Below are 26023 nucleotides of genomic sequence, written 5' to 3'. Positions count from 1 at the left end.
TTCTCTGAGCTGCAGCCAGCCGCCCCAGCGCCCCATCACAGGACGAGACTATTTTCCGCAGACTTGCTTGTCGCCCTCAATGTTCAGAGTAGTTTGATGGCTTGTTTGCTGTGTGATGTCGGGATCAGAATGTGCTGTGTTAACTTGTTGATGTGCTGAGTGGAAAGGTGCATTTCAGGAAGCGCTAATCCACCTTATGACTTTTTCATAAAGGTATAAAGTGAGATGAGTGTGTCAATGGGTAAGGTTATGAATTATGTCATATATTAATATGGTAGCTGTGTGCCAGGATCAAAATGTAGGAAATACTGGTAAATTGGACAGGGAAAGCTAGCAAAGAGAAAATTATCACAAATTTAGCCCACTTATTACTTACTCAAAAGCTTATATATATTTTTTTTTTTCTTCTGAATAAGTCAATTGTTCACAGATTCCCCTGGACATTCTTTTTGGGACATATTTGAATTCTTCTCATTTCAATTGATTGCTGATACCAAGTTTAGTAGTTTTAAATTTGTCTCCTTGACTAGAGGACAACTTAAATATAATGTGACAGAACTTATGTCATTCTTCCCACATGCTTCAACAAAGTTTACATCTAAACAGCTTTCACAGTTCTTTCTAGTAAAACTAGAAGTTTAGTATCACCTTCAGAGTTCAAATTTAGCATATTGTTGATGCATGGTATAAAAATATATGATTCACAAAAATAACAGCAGGTATATCTAAATTTTTTGTCTTTGTGCTTCAGGTTGGTGAGGGAAGTCACTGGGGTCAACGTCAACATGCGTGTGGGTATACACAGCGGGCGCGTCCACTGCGGGGTGCTGGGATTAAGGAAGTGGCAGTTTGATGTCTGGTCCAACGATGTCACCTTGGCCAATCACATGGAAGCTGGGGGCGAAGCAGGGTGGGTTCATGAACTTTGGATTTTTATTTATTTTTTGGTCATGTTTTCTCACCTGAACTCCTTGAGTCTCTTCACTTTTAAAATCTGAACATGCAAGATATGATCAGACATGTCTCTCCAGTTATCTCTCTTCACCATAGTTTTGTTCGGATTACATACTAGCATACTACTTTCTGTAGTATGTATACTGTGCATAGTATTTCTGTCTGAATGTAATACCTGACTGGTTTACTACTACTACCAAAATGTCTAAATATGCTTCAAATCATAAAATGTGTGATTTTTGCAATTTTCTAAAAATAAACATCAACACGAATAGAGAATATTATATATAAATTAAATGACAAATTATATAATTATAAAAAAACTAGGCCAGAACAGGTACTGTTCGATGCATAATATTATGTTATATTATATATTATGTAATTATGCATAGTGCTCCCACAATCCAATCAACTTTTCTTTTTTCTTCAATGACGAAAATAAACGTTTTATTTTCCAAAAGAGTAAGTGCTCCATAATGTGTTCTGTTTCACACACTATAAAAATGGAAGGTAGTACATGAGATATATCCAGCTGCAGAACACGTATTTTTTTATTCGATTTGAAAAATGTTTCCCATTTGACCGGATTATGTGATAGTATTATTTCCTTTGCTTTGTTACAAATAGTACTTAAAGTCACAGAGAATGGACATTTATTTAATGACAAATATATTGTATTTAATCAAATTAAATTCAAAATAAAAATGTTATGCAAAGCGAAGAAGTTACTGTATGCTTTGTATTTATTATCAAAGAATATAAATTATGAACACTCATACTTTTGTTTTTTGTTTTTTTTTCCTTTTGTTTAAGTAAAGATATTAATATTAATCATTAATTTAGTTTCCAGGGATGACTGAGGTCTACAATACAATGGGCTTAACAGTCAACAGTTTTGTGTTTCAAGTTAATAATTTGTATAAATTTGTGTTTTATTTATTTTTGAGCCATTTATACATTTATTTAAATAGTTTTAGCTTTATTTTATTAAGTAATCGTCTTATTGGTTTTCATATGGAGAAATGCACGCTTCACTTTCAGTCTTTGCATTAAATGTTTATTTTGAATTTCATGTGATTAAGTAAAGTATATTTGACATTAAATATGTCAGATACATACTCTGGGCCCTATTTTAACCATCTGAAACGCAAGTGTCAAGCGCAAAGCGCAAGTAACTTTGTGGGCGGGTCTTGGGCGCTGTTGCTATTTTCCCGGCGGGATAAATGCCTCTTGCGCCCGGCGCAAATCTAAAAGGGGTTGGTTTGAAGTAGCTTCATTATTTATAGGTGTGGTTTGGGCGTAACGTGAAATAAACCAATCAGAGCGACATCTCACATTCCCTTTAAGAGCAGGCACGCTTGTTCTAAAGCGGATTCCTATTATAACGGCGGATTTGCCAGGAGCGGTTCACAGCCGAGGAGACCGACGTTCTCGTCAGGGACATTGGGGATGGAGAAACCCACCCAAATTAACTTCGGTTAAACAGGCGTATGATAATTTGGGTAAATGTGTAAGCTAGATGTATGCTTTTATAATAAATTGTCTGTCTATCTATCTATCTATCTATCTATATCTATCTATCTATATCTATCTATCGTAATAATGTATGATTTGCAAAAATGAAAACTGCTGCTTCTGTGTAGATGAGAGAATCAAAGTGCGCGTTGTGCACACGCTACATTGATTATGGCCAAGCATGCGCCTTTAAAATAGCATATGAATAACATGCGCTACGCGCCACTGACTTTAAACAATTTTTTCCTGGTTAGTGGCGCAATTGTTTTCTAAACCTGCAAAATAGCATGAGGGAACGTTTGCGCCGGAACACGCCTCCTCTTTGCGCTGAACCGCCCCCGGGAGCGCAAGTGTATTTCCTAACTTACCGATGTGCGTCTGAGGAGGGAACAGTCCGCTTTGCGCGGGTGCAAAATAGGAATGATACATGCGTCGGTGTACAAAGTCAATTGCGCTGGGTGCAAGATAGGGCCCTCTGTGTATTTAAGTACTATTTGTAACATGAACATGAAGGAAATAATTGTATCACATAATAGTCAAATAGGAAACACTTTCCAATACAGCTAAACATATTCATATATTTCTAAAATTAAAAAGTTGTATAACATTGAATTGACAAAGTGAACTAACAAATTTGTGTTTGTATCCATTAATATTAAACATGATTATTAAATAATTCTCATTGTACATCGTTATCTTATGCATGTACGAATTGAAAGAATTTTCATTAAGTATTGTAGATATCGATCCAATCAAAATCCATGTGAAAATGACTCAGATCTAATAAAATAAAATTATGTGTATACAGTAAGTAGCGGCATAGGCGTAATTTACGGGTGGGACTTGTCCCCACCACTTTTTGCTAAGGTCAATATTGTCCCCACCACTTTTGAAACATCTCGCGGCACGAATGTTCCAATACAAATAAATAAAACATCTCCAGTTAACTAGCAGAACATTCATTTAATTAGTTTGTTAAATAAGAGTCGATCTAGCGCTGAAATGTGTTGTTTTTTAAATCAAGTGATCAAAGTGCTCGTTGCCGCTGCGATCAGTGGCGCGGATACTGTGTTCTCTTGTGGCTCGTGCACAGTCTTCACTCGGACGCGCGCTTCAATCCGTTGTGGAGAGACTCTATTCGTTCCGGTGAAATTACAAAACAAAATGCACACAAACGTGTCCTTGCCTGATATACAACCACTGATAAACATAATCGGTTTTGATGAGAGAGAAAAAACCTATACGAGTGTGGATTAGAACCCAGAACCTCTGACACGCTTGGCAAAAATTCTGCCACTGGACCACTTAAATAGGCTACACGATTAAAATTGTCGGATCTATTTATTTATTCACGTGAAAATTCTCACCACCAACAATATATATTAGACCTCATTAAACGACAAATTAAACCAAATGTATTTACATTTAATTGTGTTAGCAACGCTTTTTTATTAAACATTTATATTTATTTACATTAGTAAGCTACAGGACATCGTCTTTCAAAAGATGACCTGCGCGAAAGAGAAAATAAATGAATGCGTCATTGTACCCAGCACTTCCGAAAATGCACTTCCGAATGTGTCTCTGTCCCCAGCACATTTCAAACCAAACTTACGCCCATGAGTAGCGGTACATAGTATTCAGTACATCAGTATTCCAATTCGAATGTGCCGCTTTTGACTGAGTTCAGGGCAACTTCTTGCCACATGAAAGTTGTTTTTATCATCTCAGGCGTATCCATATCACCAAGGCTACCCTGAACTACCTGAATGGGGATTATGATGTGGAACCTGGATTTGGTGGAGAAAGAAATATTTATCTCAAGAAGCACAACATTGAAACCTACCTCATTGTGGGCTGCAGTCAGAAACGGGTGAGAATCCATATCAGTCCAATTTTATAATGAATTCAAGTGAATTAATACATTTTAGAGTGTTCTTGCTCTTGTGTATTTTGAATAGCACATTAACAACACGTGGGTTTGACCAGCTATGATTCTCTGTTAATATGAAAATCCTTTTAAAGCAGAAACACCTAGTGCTCAACAAATGCATGACTGGCATGATGCAGGGCAGTAGATGAATGCAAAGTAGCTGCATAGATAAATTCAGGGAAATGTGACGTCAAAAAACAAGCTAGTTAATGACTATGCTCTAAAAAAGGTTTTATATTTCCCTTCACAGAAAGAAGAAAAGGCCATGATTGCTAAGATGAACCGGCAACGCACCAACTCTGTCACTCATAATAGCACTCACTGGACCGACCGGCCCTTCTACAATCACCTGGGTGGCAATCAGGTTTCCAAGGAGATGAAGAGGATGGTGAGGAAGCTACACTTTTGAAAGGATGAGAACATTATCTGATTATTGAAAAACAGTTGGTTTGCATTTACTCTAATTGCCATGTCTAAAACCCATTACCGCCTCTGTTGGAGGATAAGGCCTTTGACAGGGGAGGCTTTTTGTACCATGTGTTAACTAAGCCAAAACAATCCCAAGGACATTGCTTTAGAGTCATATGTAAAGGGCCTTCTGCCCTTTGTGTAGTCCCTGTTCTTTCATTCAGTTCTCTGCTTTTCCCCGGCTCTGGAACCCGAAGGGAACAGCACTCTAATTAAATAAAGCTGGACTGCCTCACATATCGCCCTGAGGGATTTAATCAGGCAAAGTGGAACCAGCAATTAGTTCCTGTGCACTCCATGGGAATACCCTTTTATTTTTTTGGCTGAATCACCTGTTCCTTCTCATCTTAGTTAACATAGTAGGAAAGAACACAGAAATCCAGCCTAACTTGTTCTTTCTACGACTGACACACGTCAAATTGAGTTGTAATCAATCAAAATCAGTTGTCAAAGATGTCTACACTTTTTCCAATCCAAATTTATGATTTAAAATATTCTCAGTGTTGGGAAGGTTACTTTGGAAATGTAATAGGTTACAGATTACAAGTTACCCTATTTGTTACCCTTAAAATGTAATAAGTTACAGTGTTACTATTTCAATTACTTTATTAATGTAAGTGTTTACTTTCTGATTTCTAACTATAAGGTTTTCAACTGTTAATCATTTTCAAACATTTAAACCAGACTCAGACCAAATCCATACTTTTATGCAAATTTATAAAATAGCGCTGCAACTTCAAAAGCATCAGAATAGCATCGCTTTACTAAACGGCCTTTAAATGGCAGGAGGCTTTGTGCACATCAAAAACTGGCAAAGCAACAAATTAATATTATTCAACATATCCTAGCTTTTTACCGAAAATATTCAGATGCAACCCCTTGTAATCTTTAACATTTTCATAAGTAACTGTAATTTAATAACACTTTTTTTTTCTCTGTAACTGATTACAGTCACATTTATTTTGCAATTAAATTAGGTAACGCCGCTAATTTTCTTTTATTAGATATGAGCCTTTACATGTAACTAGTTACTCCCCAACACTGAATATTCCAACATAAATATGCCACATCCGTTTTTCAACATCTACTATACTGTCATGAAAAACACTTTCAAAAGTTTGTGGTCCGTAAGTTCTTTAAAAAGCAAGGAGGCATTCAATTCAAGAGTGACAGTAAAGATTTTTTTTTTTTTTTTTTAAATGCTGTTCTTTTAAATACTTAAAAAATTGCATCACAGTTTAGTCAAAAATATTAAACAAAACAACTGTTTTCAACCTTAACAATAATAATAAATGTTTCTTGAGCAGCAAATCAGCATATTAGAGAATGATTTCTGAAGGATCATGTGACACTGAAGACTTGAGTAATGATGTTGAAAATCTGAGTATGGGGTCTCTGCGGAACAAAAGTGGCCGTTTCTAAATTTGTGGGTGTTTTCATACTGTTGGGTGTTTATAAATCATGTAATGAAAATGATGCCCTTCCCCCGACCCCACCCCTAAACCCTACCCACACTGTGACTTGGGCAAATTAGGTAACGATGTCGAAAACGCCCCTCTGTTTATGGCTTCGCCCACTGATCTGGTAACTCCTATTACCGTCCTGCCGAGAACTACTTGGAAAATTCAGCTTTGCCATCGGAAACAGTAATTTTTTTAATTGTAATAATATTTCACGATTACTGTTTTTACTGTATTTTTGATCAAATAAATGCAGCCTCGGTGAACAGTGAAGACTTATTTACCGGCCCAAAACTTTTGAATGATAGTCAGCATCTTTTGAATGTTTAAAAAAATAAATGGTGTAGTTACAGCATCTATCAGCAGAGGGTAGCAGTAAACCCCTTGGTTTAATCATCCTGAACAGCATAACTCAGCAACATTGGCTAAATCAGTGGATCTTGCTTTTGGAATATCTGTTTGTCCAATAAACAGCAGATGGGGGGAACCTGTTTGTAATTATTTCTGCAATTGCATTTGGTGGTGATAGTGGCACAGATAATCCTGTTCGATATATCCTGCCGGGCTGGCATGTTATTGCCAGATATCTATCCATTCCACGCCTACATAAATACGGAGCATTGATGAAGGCAAATAAACATGCGGTGTATTCTGATGAGCAGAATATCTGTTTCATAATAACAACAGCACCTATTTTTGTCTGTTGTATTGTCTAGAGGCTTGAGTTGGCCCAGAATGTGTTGCTCTGTCCAAGGAGAGAAACAAATGGTGTAACACATCAACATACTGACTGGGTCGTAGTCTCTGTCGAGTGAATACATGGAAGCCTGTGTGTGGGAGTGCATCTGAGTCTACTGAGACTATAAATTTACTGACTATTATTATGCATCTAGCAACTTGTCCCATGGATGATTTTTACTCCCATAATTTAATGTTTAGTGGTTAGAAATTACCATTAAAACGGTCATTTGATATGTAATGGGAACATTCAGACTGTTCCTTGACCCACATATCTGATGTTTAAAAAAATAAATATATATATATATATATATATATATATATAAAGTAGTCAATTAGCAGATGCTTTTATTCAAAGCACTTATTGTAGAGACTGGGTTCTCATATTACTGGTTTTCAGCAGTCTACACCAATACAAGTGAAACTGCAATTTTCTATACAAATACCACAGCAAAAACTAGAATATGTTTGGACACATTTGATGACTTAATTTGTTTCTCATGGTCTTTAAAATATTATCTAAAGGCTTTTGCTTAAATGTTTAAAAGTCAGTTTTGGCGACAACTATACATTAGTAACTAGTAACTTTGGAGTAACTAGACATTACTATTTTTAATGTTTTTGAAAGAAGTTTCTTCTGCTCATCAAGCCTGCATTTATTTGATCAAAAATACAGAAAAAAATGTAATATTGTGAATTTGTGATATATTATTACAATTTAAAATAATTGGTTTTCAATTTATTATACTTTAAATTATCATTTATTTCTGTGATGCAAAGCTGAATTTTCAGGATCATTACTCCAGTCTATCACATGATCCTTTAGAAATCATTGTAATATGATGATTCATTATCAAAGTTGGAAACAGTTCTGCTGTTTAATATTTTTTCATAACCTGTGATAGTTTTTTAGGATACTTTGATGAATAAAAAGAAGAAAAAAAAGAAGCAAATGTTTTAAAAATAGAAATCTTTTGTAACAACAATATACACTATTGGTCAGTAATTTGGGGTCAGTAATTTTTTTTCTTTCTTTTTTTGAAATAAATCAATACTTTTATTCAGCAAGGATGTGTTAAATTGATAAAAAGTGATAGTAAATAAGATTTATATTATTAGAAAATATTTTTTTTATTTTGAATAAATGCAGTTCTTTTTAACCTTTTATTCATTAAATATATTAGGCAGCAGAACTGTTTCCAACACTCATAATAAATCAGAATATTAGAATGATTTCTAAAGGATCATGTGATAGACATGTCACATGTGACACTGAAGACTGGAGTAATGATCCTGAAAATTCAGCTTTGCATCACAGAAATAAATATAAGTATAATAAATTGAAAACCAAATATTTTCAATTGTAATAATATATCACAATATTGCTTTTTTTTCTGTATTTTTTATCAAATAAATGCAGGCTTGATGAGCAGAAGAAACTTCTTTTAAAAACATTAAAAATAGTAATGTGTCCAAACTTTTGGCCTGTACTCTCTCTCTCTCTCTCTCTCTCTCTCTCTCTCTCTCTCTCTCTCTCTCTCTCTCTCTCTCTCTATATATATATATATATATATATATATATATATATATATATATATATATTTGTGTATATTTTACCGATAACAATAGATAAGTTCAATATTTTACCCGACATTTGTATTTGCTGTATATTTTTATGCATATTAGAGAGTTGTCGTTAGCTTAGAAACATAATCTCAAACACTGTTGAAATAAAATGCTGAATGTCTCGTGCTGTTTGTGTAAAGCATTCCAAATCAATGGCAGCTGTCTTTGTAGGCAGTAGGCAGGCTGCTCACTAAGTTTTGTAACTTTTAATGTTTGTGTGAAATCATAGTTAAAACCCCAAAGGAAAAGACAAAACACCAACCGCTAAAGCAGATGCACAACATGTGCCTATTTGGTTTCCTCTCCGTGTTTCCCATGTCCTACCATGATAAATCAATGCCTCATTAGCCAGCTCTGTTTACTTCTGTTCTCATTGGGGTCTGAATTTTAACTTTTAACCCTAAACAGAATCAGCTCTCAGCTTGATTATACACAATGTCAGTCATCATGTGTTAGGTTAAATCAGTACGGTAATATTTAATCCTCAGTCTCACAGCAGCTCTCGGTGTTACAACATTGTTGCGGAGGTTGTCCATAAATGATTGTCCTAAATATTATATATTTCTTTTACTCCCCAATCCCTCCCTTCTTTATCTCTTGTAACTGTCACTGGTCCTCTTATGTGCTCTATGACAGTAAAATAAATGAATAGAGATTTATCTGTGGGATGTAGGGACTTGTTTTTGGAATGGAGTGCTGGGAAAATCATGTTTTGTTACTCAAACACAAAAAGAAGAATGTGGTCCAAACATCTTCCAGGAAAAAACAGTTTTCATTTGCTTTTGAATTCGCTAATCCCCTATAATTATGAAGCTTTCTTGCCTTGCCCTGTTTTTGTTGAAGTTTTCCAGAAGGAGTCACTGTTGTGCTGACTGTACAAATGCAGATATTCTAATGCTCTTTCATTCTGCGTTGATGTATAATGCATTTTCTCTTCCAATTTTGTTGCAGGGATTTGAGGATCCTAAAGACAAGTGAGTATATGGAACACATCTCCCTATCTCTATCCCGCATGCTTATTATTTTATTAATAGATGATTACAGAATTTGTTATGTATACACAAATGTTTAAAAGTTTGGGGTCGGTAATATTTTCAAAGAAGCCTCTATTTAACATAATTTATTTGAAATGTAATTTTTTTTTGTAATAAATGTACCTCACTTTTGACCAATTTAATGCATCCTTGCTGAATAAAAGTATTAATTTCTGTCAAAAATCTTACTGACTCCAAACTTTTGAATGGTGCATAGATAGCTTTGCTTGTATAACTATATAAAAAGTAAAACTAATATGATTAAACTTCAGACTCTTAGTTCTGCATGTTTGAGGTTTGAACTTCAAAATTGGATAGCCAATACACTCAACTCATCAGTTGAAATATATATCAATGAAGCAAGCACTTCAGCAACTAAGCTCGGCTTTGTGTTATGTTCAGTGTCCTATAAGTAGGCCTGTGTATAATCTGTGCTCTTTGTCATGTTTTCTATGCTTATTATAGGGGAAAATCTGCCTAATGGATTCAATTATGGTACAAATTGGTAAAAAAGGAGTTGGGTCTACTACAGTTGTTTGTAGTTAAAAGACATTTAGTCATTGTTACTGTACAGTTAGTTGGAAAAACAAATAAATGGGGGTAAAAACAAAATCACACAAGAGACAGGGGAAGCGTTGAAATTTGTAAATGATATACAGTCCTAGTTTGCAGAAAACTGCTGAGCTGTTGGCACAGATTCCATGCAGGCTTACTTACTAAGACTTACCGTACATTTTTATATAAAATATATTTTAACACTTTAGTTTAGGGTCCAATTCTCACTATTAACCAGTTGCTTAGCATGCATATTACTAGGATATTGGCTGTTTATTAGTACTTATGAAACACATATTAATGCTTTATTCTGCATGACCATATTCTACGTCTCTTAATCCTACCCAATACCTAAACTTAACAATTACCTTACTAACTATTAATAAGCAGTTATTAGGAGATTACTGAGGCAAAAGTCATAGTTAATAGTAAGTTAATAGTGAGAATTGGACCCTAATCTAAAGTGTGACCAAAGATCTTACTAATAGGACTATGTGCACATAGTGTGAGCATTTCCATCGCTTTTACAGTAGTGTTGAAAAGTTTACTTTTAAGACCTGGAATCCTGGCTCTCTTGATGCTTATGCATGCATCGCTGTGCTTGTCTTATTAACTAGTCAGCAGATATCAAAAGGTGTGAGTACAGATATGCAAACCAGTTTGCTTCTATAGGCAATTCATAATCAAACCTTAGCTTACAAACCCATTGTCTTTGGTTTATATGATGATTTCCACACTCCTTGCTAGCTTAAGGTTCAAATACTTTAAGTACAGGACCTAGATGTGCTGATGTGATTTAGTAGTTATTGAGTTGCATAAACATGACGACAAGGCCTTGAACTCTTTAGCAGATGATTTGTTCTTTCTCAACGTAATCAACTCAGTTTCACTGACAAAATTGCTATTCATAAACCTTAATTCTGTCATCATTCTTTGTTTTTTTGTGGGCCGACGCTTCTACTTTTTGGTGGTCTGGCTGTATAGAATTGTAAGAATAAGAGGGGAGGAAGAAGGTGGAAAAACGGTATCTCGTCTTGTGTTATCTAGACATTTCATTTTCAGAAACACGCAAGAAAACCTGAACCCCGAGGATGAGGTGGACGAATTTCTGGGCCGCGCCATTGATGCTCGGAGCATCGACCGGTTACGGTCCGAACACGTCAAGAAATTTCTGCTGACATTCCGAGAACCTGACCTGGAGAAGAAGGTATGGCTCTCATTTACGTGACCAGCTTCAATGATAAGATGAACCTTAACACCACAGCGCGATTTTAATGAATGCTAATCCATTCCACACAATATTTGTGTTCCATGGAATGTGGAAACATTCCAAAATGTTCAAAATATTAATAAATTCTATAGTAGTATACTATAATATAGTATACTATAGTACTAATGTATACTACGATATAATATAATAGTACAAAAAAGTAACGCTTATCATACCTGGCAAACTCCAAAAATGACATAAAAGCACTATAATAGTAACCAATATAACTTATGCACTATATTTCAGGTCTTCTGAAGCTATTTGAAGGTTTATTGTGAAGAACAGGCAAAAAAAATTACTTTGTTTACATAGTTGTCCACTGGAAATCTTTATTACACCTGTTTACCTGTTTATGATTGTGTTTTTATGCCTGATAAGCTTACACAATTGGTTTTCCGTGCTATATTGGACATAATAGTTGTCAGATGTACTGATTTAAATGCGTCATCAAGCTAAAACGATCTAGCCGACTTGTGAGCATGAACTAACAATTTAACAGATTATTAGTTAATGTTACTGGTAAAGTGTTTCTTCAATTGCATAGCAAAAATAAAGCATAGAGCCAATCAGAAGTGTATTATGTTAGTACTGTTGTGCAGGCGGCCTAAAAGTATTCAGCATAGCTCAAAGATGTGGCACGCTGCTAAGATGAATAGAGGCAATGAAATTCAAGGTCCAGGTTCGGAATGAGTCAGAAATTGACGTCTTCATGCTGCGCTGTGATTTAAGTCATTTTATGGTGTTACCTTCAAAGCATTAGTCACCACTGACCTCCCCTACCTCAAAGACATGCCCAAACCTTTTGTAACTAGAAGACTCTGTTTCTTTGTAAAGATGGTGACGAAAGGGTAATGGAAAGGAAGTCTCTGAGCCTCTGCATTTACGGCCTCTTCCTCCGTCTGCAGTCGCATACACATTTAGCAGGTTGCATGCTGGTCCTCGTACTTCTAGCACTGATTAGATGACTCTTTCAGAGACTTGCCTCCGGTTTGTAGTGGAGATAATTATTGCTTTTGTTGTCTTTCATTGTCTGTGTCCAGAATGTCTAAGCAATTATCCTTCATAATCTTTTTCTGAAGAAATTCACTTGATGTTATTTTGTTAGATATTTTACATATCTACCGTTTTGTTTTTAAAAGAAATAAATAATTATTTTATTTGAAAAGGATGCATTACATTGATCAAAAGTAACAGTAAAGACATTTATAATGTTTCCAAAGATTCATGTTTCAGATAAATGGTTTTTTTTTATTATTTTTTTTTTACAAAAATATTAAGCAGAACAGCTGTTTTCAACATTAATAAAAATAAATGTTTCTTTATCAGCAAATCAGCGTATTAGAATCATTTCTGAAGGATCATGTGACACTCTAGACTGTAGTAATGATGCTGAAAATTCAGCTTTGCCGTCATAGGAGTAAATTACATTTTAAATTATATTAAAATTCAAAATGGCTATTTTAAATAGCAATAATATTTCACAATATTATTGTTATTACTGTATTTTTGGTCAAACAAATGCAGCCTTGGTGAGCATAAGAGAGTTCTATTAAAAATTATTGCTGAACTCAAACTTACCATTTTTTTATTAAACCAAGCAATACTGCAACTTAATATTTGTATTAAAAAGTTCCCTTTTGAACAATTAGGAAATTTTACTGTTGTGATTTCCAGGCCCAGATAAACTTAAAGTAAATGTATTTTTTTTCAAATTATACTCTGCTAAAATATTTCAACATGTATTCATACACTCCCTTCTGTCAGTTCAACACCACTTTCACATGCCATTTAAACGTTTTTTGTATCCCCACTCTTTTCTCTCTTCTTTCCTCACCTTCTGTCAGTACTCCAAGCAGGTAGACGCCAGGTTCGGAGCATACGTAGCCTGCGCCTCCCTCGTCTTTTTATTCATCTGCTTCATTCAGATCGTCATTGTGCCACAGTAAGTACACTTCAGTTAAAAACCTGATCCTAGCAAATGCTTTTAAAACCATTCAGACAAACCACAGGCTTAGTGAAGGTTTTGTTTAAATTTGAATGGGAGTGTCACATACACAGAAGCTTTCATTCATTTTGACTTTGTAAAGGTGAAGACAGTTATTACCCGAGCAGCCAAAACATTCAAAGCAGGTCTCTCTTCTCCGCCAGACCCCATGTTAACTATGACATAAAATTATATTATATACATATATATTATGTTTAAAATGATAAATAGCTATTTTCTATTTACCTGGTTCCCTCTCTATACCTGTGTGTTGTTGTTTTGCAGCTCCGGGCTGATGATTGGCTTCTATGTGGTGTGCCTGGTCCTCCTGATGGCCGTCATGTTCATCTCAGCCATTTACTCCTGTTTTGGGGTAAGTGAAATATTGGGATTGTACACATGAGATCGAGCCTATACAATGTTAATGTGTAATATAAAGAAGTTCAGACACAAATAATGATAATAATACTATAGAATTGAACTATTATAGATATAGTAAATAGTAATTACAAATAATTATATTAGAAATAATAGAGGTCAAGCTTAGAGCAACATGCCCTTTTTTTGTCCCTAAAGTACAGCAAAACACAAAAACAAGCCCTATAATATTACAAATAATACATCTCTTAACGCATTTCTTACAGACCATTTCCTAACACTCTCACAAACACATCATCGCTAAATCCAAGTGTTTATCAACCTTCTCCACTAAAATAACCGGAGTGGGTTTGATTGATATTGGGCTTTTAGCTGCATAACTTTGAGCAGGTCTCCAGAGACAATGAGTCACACAGAACAATAACAGAGACACAATATAGCGCTGACAGCTCATTTGTGCACACTGAGGTGGAACTGTCACTACACTGCTCCATGGGCGGCTAGGGGCGTCACAGGTCTTTCCTTAGAGATGCTGTGGAATTAGATTCTGAACTTCCTGACCCGTAAAAAGTCTTTCACACAAGCCTGAATCTCTGCAAACCCACAAGATCCCCACAAGGTCTTTTTTAATTAAAAAAAAAAAATATATTTATTTTTTATTACTTCATTTATTAAAGTTGAATTTTCTGCAGCCATTACTTTAGTCTTCAGTGTCACATAATCCTTCAGAAATCATTGTAATATTGATGATAAACGTTGCTTGAGCTCCAAATCAGCGTGTTGAAAACAGATGTGCTGCTTTTTTTCTTCTTTTTTTTTGGAAACCATCATTTATTTTCAAGTAGAAAGTTCAAAACAGCAGCTCTTTTATTTAAAAAAAAGAAGAAAGAATAAAAGTTGGTTTTCATCATGTGATGACAAATCGTTTTCAGATACTGTGGCGTTACCTCTAATAAGAAACTCAAATCATGTTTTTTCTCTATTGCCAGTTTTTCCCTGTGCCTCTGCAAACTCTGTCTAAAAGGATTGTTCAGTCCAGACTCAACAGCACCCTGGTGGGAGTTTTTACAATCGTCCTGGTTTTTCTCTCCGCTTTCATTAACATTGTGAGTCCCACGAGTCTTAACCTCAAGATTCAGTCCTTAAATGCCTTTGATATTTAACCATACAGCAATACAACTAACACTTAACATGTGTCACAATATTTAAAGACTTACAGGACTAGAGGCACCAAACAGAATAGCAAAAATAGAAATCTTTAGTTTTTCAATCATGTATAGTGTTGATAATGGCACAGAAATCGCCTGCTTTTAAGTAATTAGCTTTTGACATTGAAAAGTTAATCACGTGATCTTTAGTGGGTTAATAATGTCACATGTAACATCTTTATCTGTCCTTTAGTTCACCTGCAGTACAGATGACCTGAAGACGTGTTTAGGACAGGAGTTTAACATCACCCCCAGAGATGTGAACGCTTGCCATGTCCGCAGCTCTTCCTTCAACTACTCTCTCTGGTCTCAGGACAGACTCTGCAACAGCTCGTCACCCACCTGCAATTTCCCAGAGGTGTGGCACTGTTCTCAGATCAGTCCAGTTTTGTAACCATAGCAATGAGCAGCTCGAAACCAGCTATAGTACCATGTTCCAAAAAAACAGCTGGATGTCTTTTCATCTGGATTTTCCTGCAGTGATATGTCTTTGCATTTATTTTTCAAGGGTCTAATTCGAGGCACTGCTCTGAAATGCTTGTCTTTTGATCAATCATACTTGGAATAAGTTGAAGGGAAAGCAAAAGATTAATGTCTGAATGTTTTTCTCTTCCGCTGCAGTACTTCTCAGCATGTGTGCTGCTCAGTTTACTGGCCTGCTCAGTGTTCCTACAGGTCAGCAGTATTGGTAAACTCTTCCTCATGCTCTTCATCGAGATCCTGTATGTGCTTATCATGGAGGTGCCTGAGGTCAGCCTTTTTGACAATGTGGACCTGCTGGTCATGGCCAATGCCATGTGAGTATCTGGATTTTAGCCAAGTAGCACATTTTCTTGGATCAGCATCCTTTCCATCATCATCATCATCATGATCCTTATCAAAATTATAAATAATTCTTTTATTTATTTTGCTGTGTTTTAAATGTCGTTTTTTTATTTATTATTATTTATTTTAAAGTATGGACGTTTGTCTCTTCCAAATTTAAGGGACTGCTAAATATTCCCTAGCATTTTTTCTATATCAAAGTTGTAACTGCTATCAATCAACAGTTTGGAGCTGGCAAGATTTTAATGTTTTTGAATAATTGAATTGAATTAATTGAATTGAAATAAGTCTCTTGAAATAATTGAAATAAGTCTCTTGTGCTCACAAAGGCTGCATTTATTTGATCAAAAATACAGTAAACTGTTATCTATTTGACTATACAGTGTTTTAAATTGTAATTTATTCCTGTGATGGCAAAGCTGAATTTTTAGCAGCCTAGTGTCACATGATCCTTCAGAAACCATTCTAATATGATGATAAGATACTCAAGTAACATTTCTTATTATCAATGGTGAAAACAGTTGTGCTTTTACTGACTGTTCAAAAGTTTGGGGTCAGTAAGATTAAAAAGGGACCAAGCACAGTATCAATATTTTTTCATTCAGAAAATGACTGTAATTCAGTCAGCTTTAGCCTACCACTACATAAACCCATGCTAACAAATCCACTATTGATTGTCTGCTTGCTGATTTGGCTTATATCAGCTCTACTGAGTCTATCTGAAGATAACATTTTTACTGTTGTGCTCCATCCTTCTGATATATTTGCTTTTTCTTTGTATTCACAGAGAGTATATTAATGGAACAAGGTAAGATAAAACCAGTCAAATAGAAACCCTGATCTGAAAGAAATATCAGTGAGCATGTTTTTTTCATTGCATGCCTATAAAGATTGCACAATAGGAGTAAATCAAGTGTGTGAATATGTAGCTGCATACTGTGATGTGATTAGATCAGCATGCTCTTATTGACACTCAGTGCTGTGTGTGTTGTAGCTGTGTGACAGACATGCGGGTTCCTCTAAAGATCATGACTCCGGTAGTCATCACGGTGTTTGTGCTAGCGCTCTACCTTCATGCACAGCAGGTGGAGTCCACTGCCAGACTGGACTTTCTCTGGAAGTTACAGGTGTGTTTAGCTGTGTATACTTTTGTAATTGGACAGAAAAGCTGTTTATTAAAAATTGCTGTACCTCCTGTTCCATCAAATCAATTTGTTGGATATAGTTTCCCTACTCTTGCTTCATGTTCTTAATTATTTGCTGTAGCTTACACACAAAAAAAAAAAAAAAAAACTACTATATAATAAAAATAGTAAAAAATAATAAAAAATATTAATAAAAACAATCACAATTGAAATCTGATACACACACACACACACACACACACACACACACACACACACACACACACACACACACACACATATTAATAAGATAAAATATTTTTACAGAAGAAAAAATTGTGAAAACATATAATAAAATATAACTATATAGAATAAAAAATGCTTCTTGAGCAGCAAATCATATTAGAATGATTTCTGAAGGATCATGTGACACTGAAGACTGGAGTAAAAATCCAGCTTTGCATCACAGGAATAAATTACTTTTTAAAATATATTCAAATAGAAAACGGTTATCTTGCATTGTAATAAAATTTCACAATATTACTGTTTTTACTTAAATTATTCAATAAATGCAGCCTTGGTGAGCATAAGAGTCTTCTTTCAAAAACCTATTTTGTCCATTTTGCCTTTGAGTGTTATCATAGATACAAATAGAGTCTGATGATGTGAATTCAGCATAGATTCGCCAAGTTATTGCAGTCACTTTGGTGCAACCAGAATGCAGTGTTTATCTAATTATTCATCCTTATTCATAGCATCATCCTCTATTTTTATTGTATTCACAGGCTACAGAGGAGAAAGAGGAGATGGAAGAACTTCAGGCCTACAACCGTCGGCTTCTCCACAACATCTTACCCAAAGATGTGGCTGCACACTTTCTGGCGCGCGAGCGACGGAACGACGAGCTGTATTATCAGTCGTGCGAATGTGTGGCCGTCATGTTCGCCTCCATCAGCAACTTCTCCGAGTTCTATGTGGAACTGGAGGCCAATAATGAAGGTGTTGAGTGCTTGAGACTGCTCAACGAGATCATCGCTGACTTTGATGAGGTACAGCAATTTTTGACCAACCTCAGGACTTTCAAGATGATTTTAAACTACTTTAGAGCGTGATACCAGAGAATGTCTAATAAGGTGAGAAGTTTCACTCTCAGTACATTTCCGGCTTCTGAACTGGTTGCAGTTCCACTCTGATTCCATATGAGGGAAACACTTTCAAGTGTTTCTTATTTTAAGCCTTATTTGAAAAAGCTGCAGTTGGTTTTGAAAAGCCTAATTCCCTTGAAGATTATTCATAAAAAATATGAATAAAAACAATCACAATTGAAATGTGTGTGTGTGTGTGTGTGTATATATATATACACACACACACACACACACACACACACACACACACACACACACACACACACACACCTAAAGGATTATTAGGAACACCATACTAATACTGTGTTTGACCCCCTTTCGCCTTCAGAACTGCCTTAAAGGGGTGGTTCGGGATTTTTGACATCGGACCTCATTTTTAAGTCAGCCTGGTTGTTATTCATCAGTGGAGACATTTTTTTTAAAATTATCCAGTCCTTATATTTGGATAGTTAGCTGATGCTAGGCTAGCGCGAGTCAATGGTATATGTTAGCCAGCCATTAAAAACCGTTTTACCCACTCCACAGTGCACCAAACGCAAATCAATTATAACACTAGACTATTGATGTATATGTCCGTTGAGAGAATAATGTTAGAAATCAAACTTACCTTTTCATCACATTGCATTAGTTATAATTTGTTCCCTGTAATCATAAGCCTTGTCTACAGCAGCAGCGGAGTGATATTGATTACCTAGGCAACCGAGTGAGCCGGTACACACATGACGCAAGTGTATTTACCTGCCGCGACTTTGATATCGCTGAGGAATGCTAGCTAACGTTAGCTGGATGTAACGACTGTAGTGCGCTTCTGTTCTGTGTTTACTTTTTGCCGCATTACTAACCGGAGCAAAGTAAAATTCCGCAGCTGCTGAGAAACTAGTTCCTTTGGGATCATTGAGATGAAAGGTAAGTTTGATTTCTAACATTATTCTCTCAACGGACATTTGCATCGATAGTCTAGTGTTATAATTGATTTGCGTTTGGTGCACTGTGGAGTGGGTAAAACGGTTTTTAATGGCTGGCTAACATATACCATTGACTCGCGCTAGCCTAGCATCGGCTAACTATCCAAATATAAGGACTGGATAATTTTGAAAAAAAAATGTCTCCACTGATGAATAACAACCAGGCTGACTTAAAAATGAGGTCCGATGTCAAAAATCCCGAACCACCCCTTTAATTCTACGTGGCATTGATTCAACAAGGTGCTGAAAGCATTCTTTAGAAATGTTGGCCCATATTGATAGGATAGCATCTTGCAGTTGATGGAGATTTGTGGGATGCACATCCAGGGCACGAAGCTCCCGTTCCACCACATCCCAAAGATGCTCTATTGGGTTGAGATCTGGTGACTGTGGGGGCCATTTTAGTACAGTGAACTCATTGTCATGTTCAAGAAACCAATTTGAAATGATTCGAGCTTTGTGACATGGTGCATTATCCTGCTGGAAGTAGCCATCAGAGGATGGGTACATGGTCAGAAAGGGATGGACATGGTCAGAAACAATGCTCAGGTAGGCCGTGGCATTTAAACGATGCCCAATTGGCACTAAGGGGCCTAAAGTGTGCCAAGAAAACATCCCCCACACCATTACACCACCACCACCAGCCTGCACAGTGGTAACAAGGCATGATGGATCCATGTTCTCATTCTGTTTACGCCAAATTCTGACTCTACCATCTGAATGTCTCAACAGAAATCGAGACTCATCAGACCAGGCAACATTTTTCCAGTCTTCAACTGTCCAATTTTGGTGAGCTCGTGCAAATTGTAGCCTCTTTTTACTATTTGTAGTGGAGATGAGTGGTACCCGGTGGGGTCTTCTGCTGTTGTAGCCCATCCGCCTCAAGGTTGTGCGTGTTGTGGCTTCACAAATGCTTTGCTGCATACCTCGGTTGTAACGAGTGGTTATTTCAGTCAAAGTTGCTCTTCTATCAGCTTGAATCAGTCGGCCCATTCTCCTCTGACCTCTAGCATCAACAAGGCATTTTCACCCACAGTACTGCTGCATACTGGATGTTTTTCCCTTTTCACACCATTCTTTGTAAACCCTAGAAATGGTTGTGCGTGAAAATCCCAGTAACTGAGCAGATTGTGAAATACTCAGACCGGCCCGTCTGGCACCAACAACCATGCCACGCTCAAAATTGCTTAAATCACCTTTCTTTCCCATTCTGACATTCAGTTTGGAGTTCAGGAGATTGTCTTGACCAGGACCACACCCCTAAATGCATTGAAGCAACTGCCATGTGATTGGTTGATTAGATAATTGCATTAATGAGAAATTGAACAGGTGTTCCTAATAATCCTTTAGGTGAGTGTATGTACACACACATATATATACACACACACATATATTAATAAGATAAAATATTTTTACTGAAGAATTTTTTTTTGAAACATAAAAAGTAGAAACAACCCTTGATTATTTTAACTAGGATTTTACTGTTTTAGCTCTTGCATTAAACATTTTAATTTTAACAGTTGGTCTTTGTTTCAAATTAGAATTGTGTGTGTGAAACTGGACCTGCATCTTCAAATCTTCCTAAACTGTGTGCATTCTTAGAAATGTAGACGTTATGTGACTACATTCTTAAATGTAGAATATGCCTTCTCATTCCTACATGGAAGTCATCATCTCATTTCTCTTTTCTTGCAGATCATTAGTGAGGATCAGTTTCGTCAACTAGAAAAGATCAAAACCATTGGCAGCACCTACATGGCTGCGTCTGGGCTTAATGACTCCACTTATGATAAAGTAGGAAGGTCGCACATTCGCGCTCTAGCCGACTATGCCATGCGCCTCATGGACCAGATGAAGTACATCAATGAGCACTCATTTAATAACTTCAAAATGAAGATCGGTAAGGATTTGGCTTAGCCACCCTTAATGGATTAACTCACTTAAAAATGAAAATTCTGTCATCATTTACTTCCTTACTCCTTACTCCTTCCTTACATTTACATAATTACTCAAGTTGTTTCAAACCTGTATGGATTTCTTTCTTCTGCTGAACACAAAGGAAGATATTTTGAAGAATGTCAGTAAACAAACAGTTGATGTACCACATTGACTTCCATGGTATTTTTTTCCCTACTATGGAAGTCAATGGGGTTCATCTGGTTACCAACATTCTTCAAAATATCTTCCTTTGTGTATCTTCCTAGAGCTATTCCTTTAAATAACCAATACATTTTATCAATCAGCTTCCTAATGTGTATCTTTAATTTTATGAATTTTCCCTTTAAAAAATGCTACATTCCTGTAGTATTTATATAGTCTGTTAGTCAAAGACTTTCATAGAATGACCCATGATTTTACTGTTGTAAAATTAAAAAAGCATATTTTCCTGTAGGTCTTAACATGGGTCCCGTCGTGGCTGGTGTCATAGGGGCTCGAAAACCGCAATATGACATATGGGGGAATACTGTGAATGTAGCCAGCCGAATGGACAGCACTGGGGTACCTGAGAGAATACAGGTGAGATGTATTCTTGGTCTCTGTGATTGTCCAGATCAAATTCATAAAGATATCCTATGTATGCTACTATAGTGTCCATATTGAAAATGTGCGATTCAGAATCTAAATTAAACTTGGAAATATATACAATTTTAGGATGCTGAAAATGTTTTGTGTGAAACGGCTTCTTGAACAAGAAAACATGTAGGGTGGGACTTGATTTTGTCTATCAGGAATTGATTGGATCATTGGATCAATGTTGTTTGCTACTGGTCAATCTCATGTGAGTGACAGGTTGTCCCGCCCTCTTGCCAATTAGCACGTCATCAATGAAGAGATGATACTGCAAGGAGGAGGGGAAGTTATTTTGATTAAAGATTACAAGGGCACATGCATTTTTAAAAAATAATGATGTGCACGGATAAATTATTCATAAAAATACTGCAATATTCCATAAAAAATAAGAATTGTCAATTTGGATTTCTTGGTGACTTTAATTAAACAAAGAAACATGATGTGAAACGAATAAGAAATATTTCATGTTGAGTGCTGCTGTTTTACATTTTCAATATTCCCTTAAATTTTTATGAATAATACAATTTGAAATGAATATATAAATATAATTGGTGAAGAATGCATTTTTGATCATATTAAATGATTTGTTTAATTATTAATGATTCAAAAATGCAAAACAGAAGCATTTTCACTGGTGGTCTCTAATGTTTGGATCTGTAAATCTGTCAACTCTCTGTGTCAGGTCACAACTGACCTCTACCAGGTTCTCAGCTCATATAACTACACACTGGAGTACAGAGGCGTTGTGAAGGTGAAGGGCAAAGGAGAAATGGCGACCTACTTCCTAAACGGAGGACCCAACAGCAGTTAACACTCAGCGTCTGACATTCAGAACACTTTTGAGATGATATGGTGAGGAGACGCTTTGGTCCGGGCCAGCCAGGCTGTTGACGGGCATCCTCCTGGACCAATCACAATAGGATGCGTTTGGAAAGCCAGTCTAAGAGTGGCCTCTTTGCACACTGAGACTTCCTATAGGATTAACGGAGGGCTTTGCCCCCTTTATTTAAGGTATGGAACAGCTCAGAAAGACGTTCAACCTCAGAGACCAAAGAAACAAAGGAATCTCAAGGCATACAAAGCAGTTCTCCCTGTCTTCTATAATTCTTATATTGCTAAGAGAGGACAGATGCACCTGGCTTTGGCTCTCTCAGGCGGCGGGACTGCGATCTTACTCCACCAACTGGTCCTGGCGGCTCCAAATCAAAACTGCATGAAAACACTGATGAATCATATACACATAAAACATGTGTTTTACAGGTATATACTTCAGTGTATGTAAAGACTAAAGAGTTCTGTTCATACGGTCCTGTTGCGTGGCGATATCGCAATAGATAGAGATATCACAATGAGCTTATATATGGTAGAAGGCCATAGTGAGCACAGCAGCTTTACAAACCCTTTATGGTTCCCCGAATTTTGCTGCAGCGACTGTGGTTGTTACTGGTAAGGGAGCTAGTGTTGACAGACAGTGTTACCTCTGAGCAATCTAGAGTTGAGAACGAAGCCCCGTTCACGCCGCCCGCAACTTGAAGCGACCCAAAGTCATTCGTTTTCAGTGCCGGGTTGTGGCCAGGTCCAACGATGCAACGTCTTCATTTAGCAACTGTAGTTGAGAATCAGCTCGACTGAAGTTTGTCCTTGTAGTCCGCAGTTTTATGTGTCTCTTATACCATGCGCAGGGACAGTATTAAATACTGATGCGTATTATATGAAAATTAAGTGTGTGTGAGCCCAAATAGCCTAGCGTTTGTGCTTTTCGGAACGGATAAATGGCCGTCCACAATGCTCGAGCACACACTGATTCTCGTTCATCTTTAATATGATGCATGATTGATTTGATGTCAACAAGGGATGAGATGGAACAAAAAAAAGAATCAGTGTGTAACAATGTAACGAGAAAGTTTCTGGTGGCATGAACGTGGCTTGAGACTTCAACTTTGTGTTCCAAACAAACTTACATTCACAAAACTGCACACACACACACACACTTGTCTACACTGAAGACACCATTAATGGCCAAATGTGGCTGTTTTTGTATTTTTAACATTTTATATTTTGACTCTAAAAGCCAAACTGTCAGAGCTATTTTAGATGCTATATTTTGTACATTAATATATTTAAATAATGTCTATAAACACCAATGTGTATTTAGATATTTATATATATATAATGGAACGCTACAGTCCTGCACATTTGAACAGGAGGGAGAGGTAATTTGCTAGTTATCAGTCACCCTTTTTTGTCGCTGCATCCATTTAAATAAAATCAGTAGCTAGCCTTGTAACCAAGTAAGGAGAATAGGTTTGGCCTTTCTCCAAAAAGGGTTTCTGTATCCTGTCAAGTGCACTACAATGTAATTATGAGCAGAAAATGGATTTGTAGGACACGAAATGACAAGTGAGTGTTTCAGAACAGCCACAGTCGTTTAAAGCTTGGCAAACACATCTGCAAATATTGATTTTAGCCTTGTGTTTATGGTGCGTGAGACAACGAGTTTGGATCCTTTAGGGATGTTTCCGTTATGCCACAAATATTCACCATTTATGCACTGCAGCTCGACCAGCATTCTCTTCCCTCTCAGTGTGATGGTACGACCCAATGAATGTCCATTTTCTCCAATGAGGCCTTTGTATGTGAAGAATTTGAGTTTGTACACAAACATTTAGGGTAGTCCATAAAAAGTTTTTCTTTTCTTAATTTTTTTTCTTTACCGGTGTAAGATCTTAAGTCCATACAGAGGATTATGATAATGTGTAATCTGCATTTCCTTGAAAGTGTTATGAAACCGTAACTATATTTGGTCCTGTTCTAGTTTCTCACAACTTTGACTCAGCTGGGCTTCCAGAGTCACTTCAGTCTTTATTTCCCACAAGAAAATCAGTGCCACTTTCTTGCCAGCAAATTTAAAATAAAATATATGGTTGAATGTTTTTGTATTTAATGTCATCGTGATTCATGTATAGTATGGCCTTTAAATGACGATGCGGGTGCCATATGAATTCCTAAGTTAAAGGTGAAGTGTGTAATTTTTCCACAGTTAGCGGTGCCAAACTGGATTGGACACGCCCCCTATATGCCATTGGTTAAACAATAAGTTAGTCCCGCCTGTAAACTCACGCCATTGGTTGAGCCAGTGTTGCTGTGTCGGGATTCTCACAGCGTTTTGACAACGCAACAGAAGAGAGTTTTAATCTTATCACAGAATTTAACTTCTGAATGGCTTACTTGTAGGTATTATCTCTGCATTTTGGGAGGAGTGAATATTTTAACATTAAAAAAATTACAAACTTCAGCTTTAATTCACCTGTGTTTGCCATCCAAATGAAAGCACTGAGATAAGAGATGTCAAGTAAATACCACATTTCTGTCCTGCTGAGTACTGGCATTTACTATTCCAGTGGAGCTTCATCTTGGGTTGCTTGTATGCCATGTCAAAACTCAATGCTGTATTTTTTATTTTATTTCTTTTTTTTACATCCAATTAAACTATTATAACATTAAACTCATCCTGAAACCATGTAGATGATTACAATTATTATGTTTGCAAAGCAGCACTCTATTTAAATTAGGTTCTTGTGTGATTCGTAGTGTCTATTATTTATTTTCTCTGTGGAATATTTTTTTTTTGTCCACTCAAGCTCAAAAGACAGACTCCAATATAATAAAGTAAGTAAATGGAAGGAGACATTAACTTTTAAAAAAAACCTTAAACATTGCACTTGTAACCGACGATTTGTTACCTGACATCGTTATTATAATATTTGCATACTAAATTGTGTTTGGCCCTTTCTTTTGACATAATTTCAGATGATTGTGGACGTCAGCAAGACGGTTGTTAATATGCTAAAGGTAAAGTGGCACCATACCTAACTTTAACATAATTCATTTTCTGCCTCGTGCCAATATGTTTGTGGCCTTATTTTTCAACGCGGAAGTAAAGTGTGTGTGTGTGTGTGTGAGTGAGAATGTGCGAGACTTCCGATTTATTAGCCGCTAGAAGACTTAAGAATAACTGAATACATCTAAGTGCCGTAAACGGTATTTTGTTTGCGCTACAAACAAGCGTTTTTATATTTAAGGCAATACATTAAAATAATATGGTAAGAAATACCAGTTTGCAATATCAAGCAGCATAACGAGCTGTTTTGTACAGCTAAAAATAACTGTAAGGTAATGGCACCGTGAGCCAGACGTATTAACATTAGAAATGGCCGCGCCCGCGCTTAATTTACCTAAAAAATAAAGTGGATTATATTACTGTTTTTGG

At 36.3% G+C, this 26023-nt stretch overlaps 1 protein-coding gene across 2 annotated transcripts in view; it reads left to right on the top strand.

The window, feature by feature from the left end:
- The window catches only part of adcy5 (adenylate cyclase 5), a 93847-nt gene extending 68585 nt beyond the window's left edge, over positions 1-25262 (top strand). Inside the window, exons 6-21 of one of the 2 annotated variants that reach the window (XM_082175936.1) lie at positions 752-910; positions 4201-4342; positions 4653-4790; positions 9646-9668; positions 11331-11490; positions 13398-13495; positions 13823-13910; positions 14905-15021; positions 15317-15481; positions 15745-15920; positions 16736-16756; positions 16943-17075; positions 17858-18121; positions 20878-21082; positions 21575-21699; positions 22436-25262. In XM_082175936.1, the coding sequence (XP_082032062.1) occupies positions 752-910; positions 4201-4342; positions 4653-4790; positions 9646-9668; positions 11331-11490; positions 13398-13495; positions 13823-13910; positions 14905-15021; positions 15317-15481; positions 15745-15920; positions 16736-16756; positions 16943-17075; positions 17858-18121; positions 20878-21082; positions 21575-21699; positions 22436-22564 (2143 nt within the window). In that variant the 3' untranslated portion in view covers positions 22565-25262. The remainder of the gene's footprint in view (positions 1-751; positions 911-4200; positions 4343-4652; positions 4791-9645; positions 9669-11330; positions 11491-13397; positions 13496-13822; positions 13911-14904; positions 15022-15316; positions 15482-15744; positions 15921-16735; positions 16757-16942; positions 17076-17857; positions 18122-20877; positions 21083-21574; positions 21700-22435) is intronic. The other variant, XM_082175937.1, reaches the window with a different exon arrangement.
- Positions 25263-26023: the final 761 nt, after the last annotated feature.

The sequence above is a fragment of the Leuciscus leuciscus genome (assembly GCF_965113295.1).
Source record: "Leuciscus leuciscus genome assembly, chromosome: 7".
Taxonomy (NCBI): Eukaryota; Metazoa; Chordata; class Actinopteri; order Cypriniformes; family Leuciscidae; genus Leuciscus; species Leuciscus leuciscus.
This window is presented reverse-complemented; position numbering and strand designations above follow the sequence as displayed.